Raw genomic sequence first — 13,542 nt, 5'->3', positions numbered from 1 at the left:
TCACTGCTCCCAGATACTCTATTGTTTGAGTCGGAACTAAACAAGATTTTTTCACATTGATTATCAAACCCAGATTTTTTAACAATTCTTGAGTGTACTGTAATTGTTTTGTCAGCTTTACTTTGCTGCTGTTTTTTAACATCCAATCGTCCAGGTACATAAATATGTGAATCATTTGTTTTCGCAGAAACGCACCTACTACTGCCATCACTTTTGTGAAAATTCTTGGAGCCGATCGTAGACCGAATGGTAGAGCTCGGTATTGATACTTTTTTCCCAAAATGCTGAAGCGTAGAAATTTTCTGTAATGTTTGTGAATGGGTATATGGAAATAAGCATCTTGCAAATCCAGTTTTACTGCCCAGTCCCCAATTTTCAGACTTTTTAGAATCGATCGGAGGGTTTCCATTTTGAAGTGATGAGGTATGACAAACTGGTTTAGTGGTTTTAAATTTAGAATTGGTCTGAGACCTCCTTGTCTTTTTGGTCCCATGAATATTGTACTGTAATAACCCTGATTTTCTGCACTTGTCGGGACAGGCTCTATAGCATGTTTTTCTAACAAAGAATTTACCTCTTCTAATATAGAAGATCTTTTTGTACCTACTCTGGGTACAACTGTCTCTTTTACTCCTGTAAAAGCTGGAAGACTTATGAAATCTAAAATTAATCCGTTCTTCACTATCTGAAGTACTAACTTGTCTGTAGTTATTTGAAGCCACTGACTGTGGTAATGTAACAACCGTGCTCCTACCTGGAGACTTACCGCAGACATATAATTGTTTATTTCTTGAAATTTTTCTGGGAGGAATTTTTCCATAAAAAAAATCCTTTTCCTCCTTGTTTTGCTGGCAAGGCACGAAAATTAGACGAAGTGTCAGTGCCACGACGGTCATTAAAATCCTGCTTATCATATCTTGATGTTTTTGCAGGTTTGTTGTAGGATACATTAGAAGTTTCTTGAGATTTTCTTTTCCTAGATCCGTCATCAAATTGTTGCCCTCCTGGAACAAATGAAGAACGATAAACGTTTTGTGTTTCTTTAGCATCTCTTATATTTTCAGCTGAGGAATGCAAAGTATCAAAATATTTACCACCAAAAAATTGTGCGCCATTCAAAGGTAAATTCAACAATTTTGCTGATGTGGCTTTGCTAGTGAAATCAACATTTTTTAAGAAAATGTTCCCTCTGTTTATAACAGAGTTAGCAACTATACGTGAAGTCATATCTGCCATAGATTTGAAACATGCTACTAAAGCTGAACATGCTTCTACCCTGTCTTCCTCTGAATCAGCAACATCAATATAGCTTGCTATCAAAGAGCCATATGAAACACTTCTTAACAATGTTCTAGCTGAGTTGTCAACCTTCTTAAATTCAGCATCCATTTCCTTATGAAAGGAAGGTAAAGAGTGTGAAAACTTTTTACGGTCTACAAAACCTTTTCTTTTATTTCCCATAGTAGATGACAAACCCTCCTCTATGTTATCATCAAGCCTTGGAGGAGAACAAAATTCTGTGAAATCTGTTTTCGACACCATAAAGGCCTTATCATCTCTAAGACGAACGGACCTATTTTTGAGTCTTCCAGACATGGCTTCCTTTTCCAAATTCTTAAAAACTTCAACTGTGGTACCCTCTAGAGGTAATTTCAAATGAGCTGATTTATTTGAATTGCCAGAGTTCAGTCTTGAAGGCAAATAGGAAGTTCTGACTGTTTCTGTTTCAGTTTCCTCTGAACAATCTATTTTTAATTTAGTTGTCAATTTATGGAGAAAATTATTCCATTGAATTGGATCAGTAGATCCTGGTGCTCCTTCACTAAACAGAGAAAAGTCTTTTTCATGAGAATGTGACTGAGAGTGGGCATCATTATTATTTTCATCAGAAATAGCTGAACCACCCATACTTATTTCATCCTCGATTTCATGGGAAACAACAGAAATCTGATCATCGGATGGCACAAATTTACTATAGTGGGCCCTTGGCCTAGACAAAAATTGACTCTCCGAAATCTCACATTTCGAGTCAATGGAAGAATGCATTGCATCACTTGCAATAAGGCCTTGTGTCTGTTCCTGTGGTAACAACTTTTTCAATTGCATTTGCACTTGATCTGCTATAAATTTGTTAAATTCAACTGCTTCAAAATGTACTCCCGTACTTTGAGGTTCACGATCATCTGCACTATGATCAGTTCGAACTTTCGATAGTTTTTCATGCTTTGCCGGCGACGCCAATTCACTCAGCTTTGCCGTTTCAAGTTTCTTGCCTGCCTCCTGCACAGAAGGGTTAACGGCACTTGATGAAAAAGAAAGCTTTGACCTGGCTTTCTCCAGCGTTTTATCCACGAGTGACCGTTTCTCATCATCCCATTCCCAACAAGTATTGCAGGGAAAGGCCTTCTGACAAATCCGATGTCGGTAGCATTCATCGTGCGTGTCTAACACGTTCATACATTTTTGTACGTGCGCTGCACTTTCCACAGCTCTTATACTTGTCTTCCATTGTATCCAAATCACTCGATGTCTATTCCTTTCTTATATAATATTAACGATTGCTTTTCAAACCAAATGCGATCAGGCTGTAGCCATTTTCGCTGAAGGTAAAGTGATCTTCTATTCGGGAGATCGTGAAAGGGAGATAATTTAAAAGTTAGCGATTGCAAGGGGTTACCAAGGGGTAATTGCAAATGTTTTTCAGACAGGTAAGTACAGATTTTGATATAAACTGATAATTTCCATGCCACAAGATTCAATGTTTCTGGACTCTGATGAAATATTTGTATTCGATTGTGAATTTGTGAAAGCAGAAGTGGTAGTTTTATTGGAATATCTATCATTAGATCCAACATCTGAGGATACCAAGATTGTCTTGGCCACATTGGTGCTATTAGAAGAACAACTGTCTTTTCTTCTCGAATCTTTTGTAATATCCGAGGAACAAGGATTGGAGGAGGAAATGCATATAAATAGATGCCGCTCCAATTTAAAGTTAGAGCATCTACTTGAAATGCTGCTATGTCTGGAACCGGAGAGCAATAAACTGCTAACTTTTTGTTCTGAGCTGTTGCAAACAGATCTATACTTGGAGTTCCCAGTCTCTGAAATATCATATTTACTATCATATTGTTGAGTGTCCATTCTGTCATCTTGAAAAGATTTTCCCCCCTCGAAAGAGCATCTGCTAGTAGATTTATCTTTCCCGGAATGTGAACTGCACGGATAGTTACTTTGTTCTGAATACACCATTGATAAAGGTCCCAAGTTAGGTAAAACAGTTCTGGCGAATGGGTTCCGCCCTGTTTGTTGATATAACTTATCACTGTTGTATTGTCCGACCTTATCAAAATATTCTTGTCTTTCACGATCTGTACAGCTTGTTGAAGAGCTAGGTGTACAGCCTTCAATTCCAACCAATTTATATGTTTTAGTTGATAAGACTTTGGCCAAATTCCTGAAGTCTGCCAAGTTCCTAGATGAGCTCCCAATCCTAGTTCTGAGGCATCTGTGATCAATGTCAACTGAATTGTCGGCTCCTGTAAAGGCATTCCTTTGAAAATATTTGTCCGATTTGTCCACCATCTTAAATGTACTGTCAAGCTCATTCGTACAAGAATGAACTGATTCAATGGTTGGATGTTTGGCCGCCATAGTGCTAACAAATAAAGTTGGATTGGCCTCATATGTAATCTTCCCATGGGTATTAAGTAAATGCATGAAGCCATTAGACCTAGTAATTTCAAAATTACTACTGCTTGAATCTGTTGGTGTCTTCTGGCTATTCCTACATTTTGTATTTTCCTATTCTGGCTATTCCTACATTGGGGATTAGTGGAAGAACAATACATGTTGTTATTGCAAAATATGTTGGTTTAGTCATTAGTGTCTAATTTGGTCAAAGGTAAATTTAACTGTGGAAATTAGATAAAAATCATTAATTATATATAAAAAATGAGACCTTATTTTCTATTATTATCAATAAAAGTTAAGTTTTAGATATCATATTCATTTTTAAGAATCATAATTTGTTAGAATAATGAAACTAATAAATTCTTTGTGGCTGTCCCAAGTTAGGAGCCTGAAATTTAGTGGTTGTTGTTTGTTTATGTGTAACATATTTGTCTTTCGTTCATTTTCTATATATATAAATAAGACCGTTGATTTCTCGTTTGAATTGTTTTACATTGTCATATAGGGGCCTTTTGTAGCTGACTATGCGGTATGGGCTTTGATCATTGTTGAAGGCCGTATGGTGACCTATTATAGTTGTAAAGTTGAAAATAAGGTTACATAATGATGAATTTACTCCAGTCGAGTATGGAGATGCTGCTTCTCATCTCCTGCACTTTGATTAAGACTTTGTATTCTCTTATATGTTGTATTACTATGTGAGTGCTATAAATAAATTTAAATTTAAATTAAAATCTGAGACTACTAAATTTAGTATACTTTTGGTGCTCTGTCTAGTGTGATTCAACATTTATTGCTTTGAGTAAAGCATGATTTAACAATGATATTTCAAATGATATTATTTACTTGTATATATTATTGTAAATAATTGCAATTATCATGATTATAGCTCTGAATTCATATTGTGCATTTGAATATTATTTACATAAATTGTGCCGTTTAAATTATTAAATGAAATATAAGATTGCGATATAAATTATTCTTTTTCTTTATTTTCTACAAGAAGTACCTGCATTTACCTTGATTCATTAGACCTCATTAGTTTAATGTTGTTACAACATAACCCTACATAATCCCATTGTTTACACAAAAATTCTGGGAACTCCTACATAAAATTTTAGTATTTTACCTATAAATTTCAAAATGTAGGAATAGCCAGAATGAACCGAATCTGTTGACTGTTTAGTAATACATGTATTATTTCCAAAAAAACTTTGAAATCTTGTCTCTGTTGGTGTTACTATCCCTTTCTCTAGATTGAAAAGGGCTCCCAAGTATTCTATATGTTGGGTTGGTATTAAGTTTGACTTTTTCTGATTTACTATAAGTCCCACATCTTGAACTAGACGGAGTACAAAATGCGTTTGCTTTAAACGAGCTGTTTTGTCTGAATTGCTGATCAGCCGATCGTCTAGACACATGAATATATGAATCACTACCTTTCGTAGGTATGCTGCTAATACAGCCATGATCTTTAGTGTAAACAATATTTTATTCAGAAACAGATAAATAAATACGAACATAAATACAATACAACGGATTGGAAAACAAGTGACAAGTCACTTATACAAATTCCTCTCCTTTAGCCTTGATCTTTGTGAACACTCTTGGGGCAGATTTGAGCCCGAATGGCATTGCTCGAAATTGGTAGCTGTGACCTAGAAATCGGAATCTCAGGAATTTTTTGTAATCTGTGTGAATTGGGATATGAAAATATGCATCTGCTAAATCCAATGTTACTGCATAGTCTCCCTTTTTTAAAGCCTGCATAATAGAACGGAGTGTTTCCATATTGAAATGATGAGGCACTACTGTTTGGTTTAGAGGTTTTAGATTGAGAATCGTTCGCAGACCTCCTTGTCGTTTTGGAACTACGAAAACTGTGCTGTAATAACCAAAGTTTTCTTGCCCAACAGGAACATGCTCTATAACGTTTTTTTCTAATAAAACACTTATTTCTGTTAAAATTACCGACTCGTGAATACCATATCTTGATATGGTATTTGGAACACTTGTCTCTTTTATGTTTAAACATGGATGACTCATAAACTCCAGTTTTAGTCCTTCCAGTAAAGTTTCTAAAACCCATTGATCTCCTGTGATCTTTGTCCACTTCCTGTGAAACATTAGCAAACGTGCCCCTACCTGGGGACTTATATTTACAGTTTGTACAAGGTTCTTTGACCTTATTTCCTTGGAGCTGGGAAACCCTTTGGGCTCCCAGCTGCTTTCCAAAAAAAAATCCTTTCCTTGAAAAATTTCCTGGACGAAAATTATCTTTGTTGGAGTAAGTGTTAGTTCTGGCAACTTTAGCTCCACTCTCAGAATTATCAGAATAATCGCCTTTCCTCTTTCTGTTAAAGTCATTAACCTGAGTGCGATCATCTCTAGACTTGTTAAAGTTCTTGCTATAACTACCAGCATTATTATAAACATTCTGGGTTTCTCTAGCATCCGTAAATTTTCTGCTGATGTATGCAGTGTGTCAAAGTATTTTCCATTAAAAAGTTGACTGCCAAAAACGGGCAACTTTAACAACTTCTTTTCTGTCGACTTACTATTGAAGTTAACATTTTTCAGAAAAAGTTTTCTTTTACTTAATACTGAATTTACCATGATTATGCCTGATAAATCGGCCATACTTCTCAAGCAATTAATTAATGCTTTACGTCCTTCAATTCTATCATCTTCACAAGTTGCCTCGTCCAAAAAGGCAGAAATCATAGTGCCATATGAAACTGCTCTAAAAAGTGCTCTGGCAGAATTGTCCATACGACGAAAATCATTATCTAATTATCTGTGAAAAGGTGGAATATTAACTCCAGATTTAAAAGAATTGCCTTTATGACCAATAGGTAGCCCTTCCTCAATATTGTCATCTAACTTAGGAGGACGACAGAAAGCATTAAAATCATCTTTCTTAACCATGAAAGCCTTATCATCCCTGCCACGAACAGCTTTGTTTTTCAAATGACCAGAGATAGCTTCCTTTTCTACAGATTTTACCATGTCAATAATTGTTCCTTCCAAAGGTAATTTTATTGCTGATTTTTTTATCATTCTTGTCAGGATTTAGTCTTGCCGAAACAAAAGAAGGACGTTCCTGCTGAGTCTCTGAAGGTTAAGGTTCTATATTTAGAACAGTTGCCATTTTATTGATAAAAGAAATCCACTCAATTGGATCAGAAGCCCCAGGTGCCCCTTCTGGCACCTCCACTGGGGTGCATGTAAACATTTGACTAGATCGTGGGGATGCAAAACTATCAATCTTTTTTTCTGGATCAAGATAAGAAACTTGATCTTGATCAACATTTGTCATTTAATAAAGACATCTGATCGTCATAGCTTTTGGGCTTGTCAAAATGTGGCCTTTGGTTTGGCAGAGTTACAGAACTAGGCTAATACGTTTTGTATTTGTAAATGTACCTGTTCTTGTACAATGGCCGAAATATCGACCATACAAGTGCTGTTGTCAGGTGTGTTTTCACCTATGGGAACAAACTGTGCGCCTCTTATTTTCATATGAATCGGAGTTCCTCCAGACACTTGTCAAAAAACAGGCGGATCAAAGAAGCCAGATTATTTAATTTCACTTTCAAATATATTGATGATGTTCTTTCCATAAACAATCCGAACTTTTCTGATTGGGTTCCATTGATATATCCCCCAGAACTAGAGATTAAAGAAACAACAGACACCGCTTCCTCTGCCTCATTTTTAGACTTATATCTCGAATTTGACTTACACAGTCATCTCAGTACCAGAATCTATGACAAACGAGAAGATTTTAATTTTGATATTATAAATTTCCCCCACCTTAGTAGCAACATACCAACTTCACCTGCATATGGGATATATATTTCCCAACTTATTTAATTTTCAAGAGCTTGCAGCTCCTACTCAGACTTTGTAAAACGTCGTCAGTGTCGGAGTAGAAAGTTGATGAACCAGGGGTGTGTCAAAGAACGTCTCGTCCTTTTTCTAAAAAAGTTCATCAGAAGGTACCAAGACCTTGTTGATAAATATTCCGTATCAACTTCTCAAATAATACACGATGGTCTTGATGTATAGATTCTGCGTACTGATGTTGTTTATCATCTTAACATGTTTTACTGTTCTTTCAATTGTCTTTTGTTCTATTATTAATATTACTTTTACTGTTGAATGGTTTTATGTGATATCCGTTTGACGTGGCTCGGTACTTCTACATCTCATCAATGTGTGTGTATTGGCTTTCCTTTTTTTGTTGTTTGTTTTGTATATGCGACTCTGTATTTCTTTTGTTCTTATTACGTGACTCTGTACTTTAAAAGATCCCGTCAGTATTATTTTGGTCTATTATATGTCATTATGATATATTTCTATTATGAATTACTATATACGTTGAACCACAAACGTCAAAATCATTCAATCGCGTAGTGGAATTAACTATTTTTGGATTCTTACTATCGCTCGTGCAAAAATATTCACGTATATAATGCCTACCCATGTTAAAACTACAATAAAGTATAGCTTGCATCAATTATTTCTTAATTAAAAGAGGCAAAAGTTTCAAAAGTACAAACTAATGTGAAAGAATGAAGCAACTTCAAAATTACATGTTATCTAACATTTGATAACCAATTTCAAAATCACATTATAATTTAATTGACAAATTGTGTCCACTATCAATGATTCTCTTCCTCATGTTGCGTATCTTTGTTGTTTTGATAATGCGAAAATTTCGTCACATTTTTGCAGCCTCTTAGGTCAAGCTCTTTCCTGAATTTCTCAGGTATCAATGACTTATTCGTCAATTATATCTTCCATAATCCACTGGCGGCATAGCACTTCAAAGTAGATAGTCAATATCAAACATACCCTTTTTTTAATCAATAAAACCTGAAACGTAAAATCTAAAATTTGTAATAGTCTAAAGAGAGCTTACCTCGTGCAATAGATTTACAAAGTTCATCAAAGTTTCCTGAAAACAGCTAAAAGCTTTTTTAATTTTTGTCCGAAAACGGGGTTCACCACAAAAAAATGTTTAAATTGTGACAACAAAAGTAGCATGCTATGAGTCCCTTGCACTATGTTATATGGACCATTTGATAAAGGATCCAGTAATTTCTAATTTAATACTAGAAAGTCGTGGTAGAACGTTTTACGAACAAAAAAATGCATTAAATTGAAGAAAAAAAAACAGTTAATTTAGATCAACACAAAAACATATTACATGTACTACACATGTAATATGTTTTTGTGATTTGTTAGGAATATATGATATTGTCCTTCACTCAACTAGCCAGGAGTACCTTTTTTCTTATTCAAATTTGTATTAAAAAACTCGACGAACATATGGGGAAGTAGAGGGAAATTGCAAGTAGTTAAAGAGTCAGGTAAGTGGAAATATTGAAGTGAACTAATCAATTACATTGAAAATATTAAAGGTGTAATGAGGAACATTGGTCAATTATTTCCCTTTAATGATAACACAGGTGGCAGTGCAGTAGATCAGTTCCAACACACAGTATCTCTATCTATATCCTATTGAGAATTGCATAGTTTATATTTGTATTAAAAATTATAATAAGAAGTTTTTTCTTACTTAATATCTTTAAACTGATGTTGTGTACCTGGATGTGTCTTATAGAGATGGACATATGTTTTTAAACATTTTTAAATAAAAAATTGACATTTGCAACAAAAAGGAAAAACATATAAAAAGCACATAGAATTGATAGTCCTATAACATGTATGATATATGACTTGGGGGAATTGTTTTCTTTTTCAATATTGATTTTTTTTTTACTTATTTATCATTTTTCATTTTTACTATCAATTTACATTAAAAAAAAAAGAGGAAAATATCAGCATCAAAACGTTTAATAACGAAAATATAATGATAATTCATATACTATAGAACTAAATGAATGGATAGCTAGCAAAAACAATTTAATTTGCTGTGATATTTATTTTTTGCAGAGCCATCATACATCAGTTATAAGTTTTGACAAATGAAAACTAGTGAAAATTAGTTTTCAATGAAATTAAATTGTAATTAAAAAAAAAAAAAAATTAACAATCTTAGATTATATATTTGTCAAGAAATCGGTTTGAAATATTTTTCATAAAAAGAAGTTGATTTCAGCAATGAATTATAAAAGTTTTTTAAAATTTTAAAAAAAAAGTAATTTAAAAGTAATAATCATTATTGTTGGCCAAACACTAATTACCTCCCAAATTACTTCAGACAAGTACGGAACAGATCTAGTGTGATTAGTTTATTTCAGGATGTATATGGGCATTTGAGTGCTAATACTGTATTGTTTTCTTTTAATCCATCTGATAAAGAGGCAAGAAAAAAAGTGGCCTCACCACAAATAATCCATATTTCATGTTGTTTGCCTTCTGACCGACTCAACTCTTGAAAGAGGAAAACTGTCATGCCCAAGTGAACTACAAAGACATGTTTACAATGAGCTGTTAGGCCAGTATAAGTAACATGCAACACAGTCACACAGATGATGAGATCTTCATTTATGTAACATTTTGTAGGTGATTTCTTGCTCTTTTCATTTTGGTATGACACTTTACTTTGACTTTTTGTTCCCAGTCGCAGGTACTTCAGAAATCTATTGTTGTTCAATTGCTGAGTTGTATTGAATTGTTTTTAACCCTATTTGTTTCAGATATATTTTTATTGATTTTGATGAAAAATATGCAGTCATTTCTATTTAAAATTCTGATTTCTGTCATTTGATTCTCATTAAAAAAAAAAAAAAAAGTTAAATTAAATATTAATGAAAAAACCCCATTCAATTTGAAATTGGAAGCTAGGTTTTGTTTTTAATTTGTAATGTATATGTTAGCGGCAATAAGTGAAATTAGGCATTAAGCTTAAATCCTAGGCAATAAGCTAACGCCTAAGCAGTAAGTATATTGCCTCAATGATGTTAGGCATTAGTCTTAAATCCTAGGATTTAAGCTTAAATCCTGAAAAATGTGTGCAGACATTAAGCTTAATGCCTAAAATGTAAATGCGAGTAAATAAAAGACATTTATTCATTTTTAAATTAAAATACACTTGTTACATAATAACATTATGATAACTGTGGCCTGTTTATCGAAACTGTCCTAAGATTAGTGCTATAAGATATTCTTAGGACAGAAAATATGATCTAGTTAGGATCGACTTACAACTTACAAGTTTAAAGATTTCTACCAGTTTAATTAATGAAATTTATTTAAAGAATAACACAAATGAAACCAGATGCTCCGCAGGGCGTAGCTTTATACGACCGCAGAGGTTAAACCCTGAACGGTTGGGGCAAGTATGGACACAACATTCAAGCTGGATTCAGCTTTAAATTTGGATTGTGATTAAATAGTTGACACAGCATAGGTTTCTGACACAGAATGAATGTGTTCTAATGAAATTAAAATTTTTGTTTTCTCTTAGAGCAATTCACTATGATGTTGAATATTATTCCTCTCAAAAAAATGTTTGAAGAAATTTTCTTTTTATTTATGAAATTTCAAATGAGAAAATTGAACCCAATTTTTTTAATTCACATCCCCCTTTCCCTTATTCCAAAACTAATCTCAATTAAAATTTCTAATGGAGTTTGCAACAATTACTACTCATTTAAATACATCATAAAATATTAAGATGTAAAAAAACTGCTTGTTATCACTGAATGGTAAAGATTATTTTAATTTATCAGTTGGTAGTAAAAAGTGAATATAAATTGTATATTGTATATATAACAAAGATTTAAGTTGATTCTGGACAAAGAAAGATAACTCCAAATAAAAAAATTCTTACAATTAGATATTTCTTGCTTACTATTCTGGACAAAGAAAGATAACTCTAATTAAAAACAAAATTGCTATTTCACAATATTTTGCAATAAGATATTTCTTGCCATTGCGCAATACTGTGCAATTGAAAAGACTTGCTATTGCACAAAACTTAATATAATAATTTTAGATCCTGATTTGGACCAACTTGAAAACTGGGCCCAGAATCAAAAATCTAAGTACATGTTTGGATTCAGCACATCAAAGAACCCAACCGATTCATTTTTTGTCAAAATCAAACGAAGTTTAATTTTGGACCCTTTGGACCTTAATGTCGACCAATTTGAAAACGGGACCAAAGGTTAAGAATCTACATACACAGTTAGATTCGGCATATCAAAGAACCCCAATTATTTAATTTTTGATGAAATCAAACAATGTTTAATTTTGGACCCTTTGGGCCTCTTATTCCTAAACTGTTGGGACCAAAACTCCCAAAATCATTACCAGCCTTCCTTTTATGGTCATAAACCTTGTGTTTAAATTTCATAGATTTCTATTTACTTATACTAAAGTTATGGTGCGAAAACCAAGAAAAATGCTTATTTGGGTCCCTTTTTGGCCCTTAATTCCTAAATTGTTGGGACCTAAACTCCCAAAATCAATATCAACCTTCCTTTTGTGGTCATAAACATTGTGTTTAAATTTCATTATTTACTATTTACTTAAACTAAAGTTATTGTGCGAAAACCAAGAATAATGCTTATTTGAGCCCTTTTTTGGCCCCCAATTCCTACACTATTGAAACCAAAACTCCCAAAATCAATCCCAACATTTCTTTTGTGGTCATAAACCTTGTGTCAAAATTTCATAGATTTCTATTTACTTAAACTGAAGTTATAGAGCGAAAACCAAGAAAATGCTTATTTGGGCCCTTTTTGGCCCTTAATTCCTAAAATGTTGGGACCAAAACTCCCAAAATCAATACCAACCTTCCTTTTGTGGTCATAAACCTTGTGATAAAATTTTATAGATTTATATTCACTTTTACTAAAGTTAGAGTGCGAAAACTAAAAGAATTCGGACGACGACGACGCCAACGTGATAGCAATATACGACGAAAATTTTTTCAAAATTTGCGGTCGTATAAAAATCTTACTATAGTATATATTTGTGTTAACAATTTGAAAATTACTAATAAATTTTCATAAATTTATACATGTATCTAACAACTCTTTTACATTCCATTTTTTTTTAAAATTAATAAATTAATTTTTTTTTTAAATTAATAAAGAAATACATTCATTTAATTTATATCTTTAATTGTAAGTATGTTAAAAAAAAACCTCTCTCATGTTTCTTCCACTGCATGATAATACCCATGCACTCCTGAAGTGTTTCTTTAGATCAGGCAATCCGGGACTTTCTATAAGTACTAAGTAAAGTAAAGAAAGTCACCAAGGGAATGTATTCAAAATTTGACACATTTATCATTAATATACTAAATAGTATATGAAATAAAAATAAAACAAAAGAATTTATTTTAATTAAGATCTATCAGCATACACATATTTGTGTATCATATGTGGCAATGAATGCATGCTGGCTTACTTATCATACAAACAGATGTTGTTGGACCTGATCTACCACAGCGCCACCTGGAATTAAGTGGGGATAATCTTCACCAATGTCTCTCATTGTAATGTAATCAATTACATTTTATAAGCAAAGTAATTGTAATTTAATCGATTACATTTCGAAGTAATCGACCCCATCCCCGACAGATACACCTGGACCCCAACCCTTACCATATTACCCCTGGTCTAGAAATGAAGAAAATATATATAACTCCAGTCATGCTTTAGTGGTTCTTTATTATACCAAAAGAGGGTGGGGACGGACAACAGTATTTCAACATACGTCCCGTAAGCAGGTGTATAAAAACTACCTTGACCAAAAATTGAACCTGAAGGGGGACAGAAGAAAAGAGACTGAAACATAATGCCCATAGAAAATTGTTTTCATAAAAATCACAAATACATTCTTTTGTCGATAAAATTACAAGAA

At 33.3% G+C, this 13,542-nt stretch overlaps 2 protein-coding genes across 2 annotated transcripts; both read right to left on the bottom strand.

Moving 5' to 3' along the window:
* Positions 1-783: 783 nt before the first annotated feature.
* On the bottom strand, positions 784-2,457 carry LOC134727711 (uncharacterized). The gene has a single exon (XM_063592094.1). It carries the CDS (start codon positions 2,455-2,457, stop codon positions 784-786), a length of 1,674 nt encoding a protein of 557 aa, XP_063448164.1.
* Positions 2,458-2,700: 243 nt separating this feature from the next.
* On the bottom strand, positions 2,701-3,654 carry LOC134727710 (uncharacterized). The gene has a single exon (XM_063592093.1). It carries the CDS (start codon positions 3,652-3,654, stop codon positions 2,701-2,703), a length of 954 nt encoding a protein of 317 aa, XP_063448163.1.
* Between the last annotated feature and the right edge of the window lie 9,888 nt (positions 3,655-13,542).

This window comes from Mytilus trossulus, chromosome 8 (assembly GCF_036588685.1).
Source record: "Mytilus trossulus isolate FHL-02 chromosome 8, PNRI_Mtr1.1.1.hap1, whole genome shotgun sequence".
Classification (NCBI taxonomy): domain Eukaryota; kingdom Metazoa; phylum Mollusca; class Bivalvia; order Mytilida; family Mytilidae; genus Mytilus; species Mytilus trossulus.
Note: the sequence above shows the minus strand (reverse complement) of the source record. Positions and strands in the feature narration are given on the sequence as shown.

Coding starts and splice junctions, on each gene's coding strand:
- LOC134727710 (XM_063592093.1), bottom strand. CDS start 3,654: ATGGCGGCCAAACATCCAACCATTGAATCAGTTCATTCTTGTACGAAT.
- LOC134727711 (XM_063592094.1), bottom strand. CDS start 2,457: ATGAACGTGTTAGACACGCACGATGAATGCTACCGACATCGGATTTGT.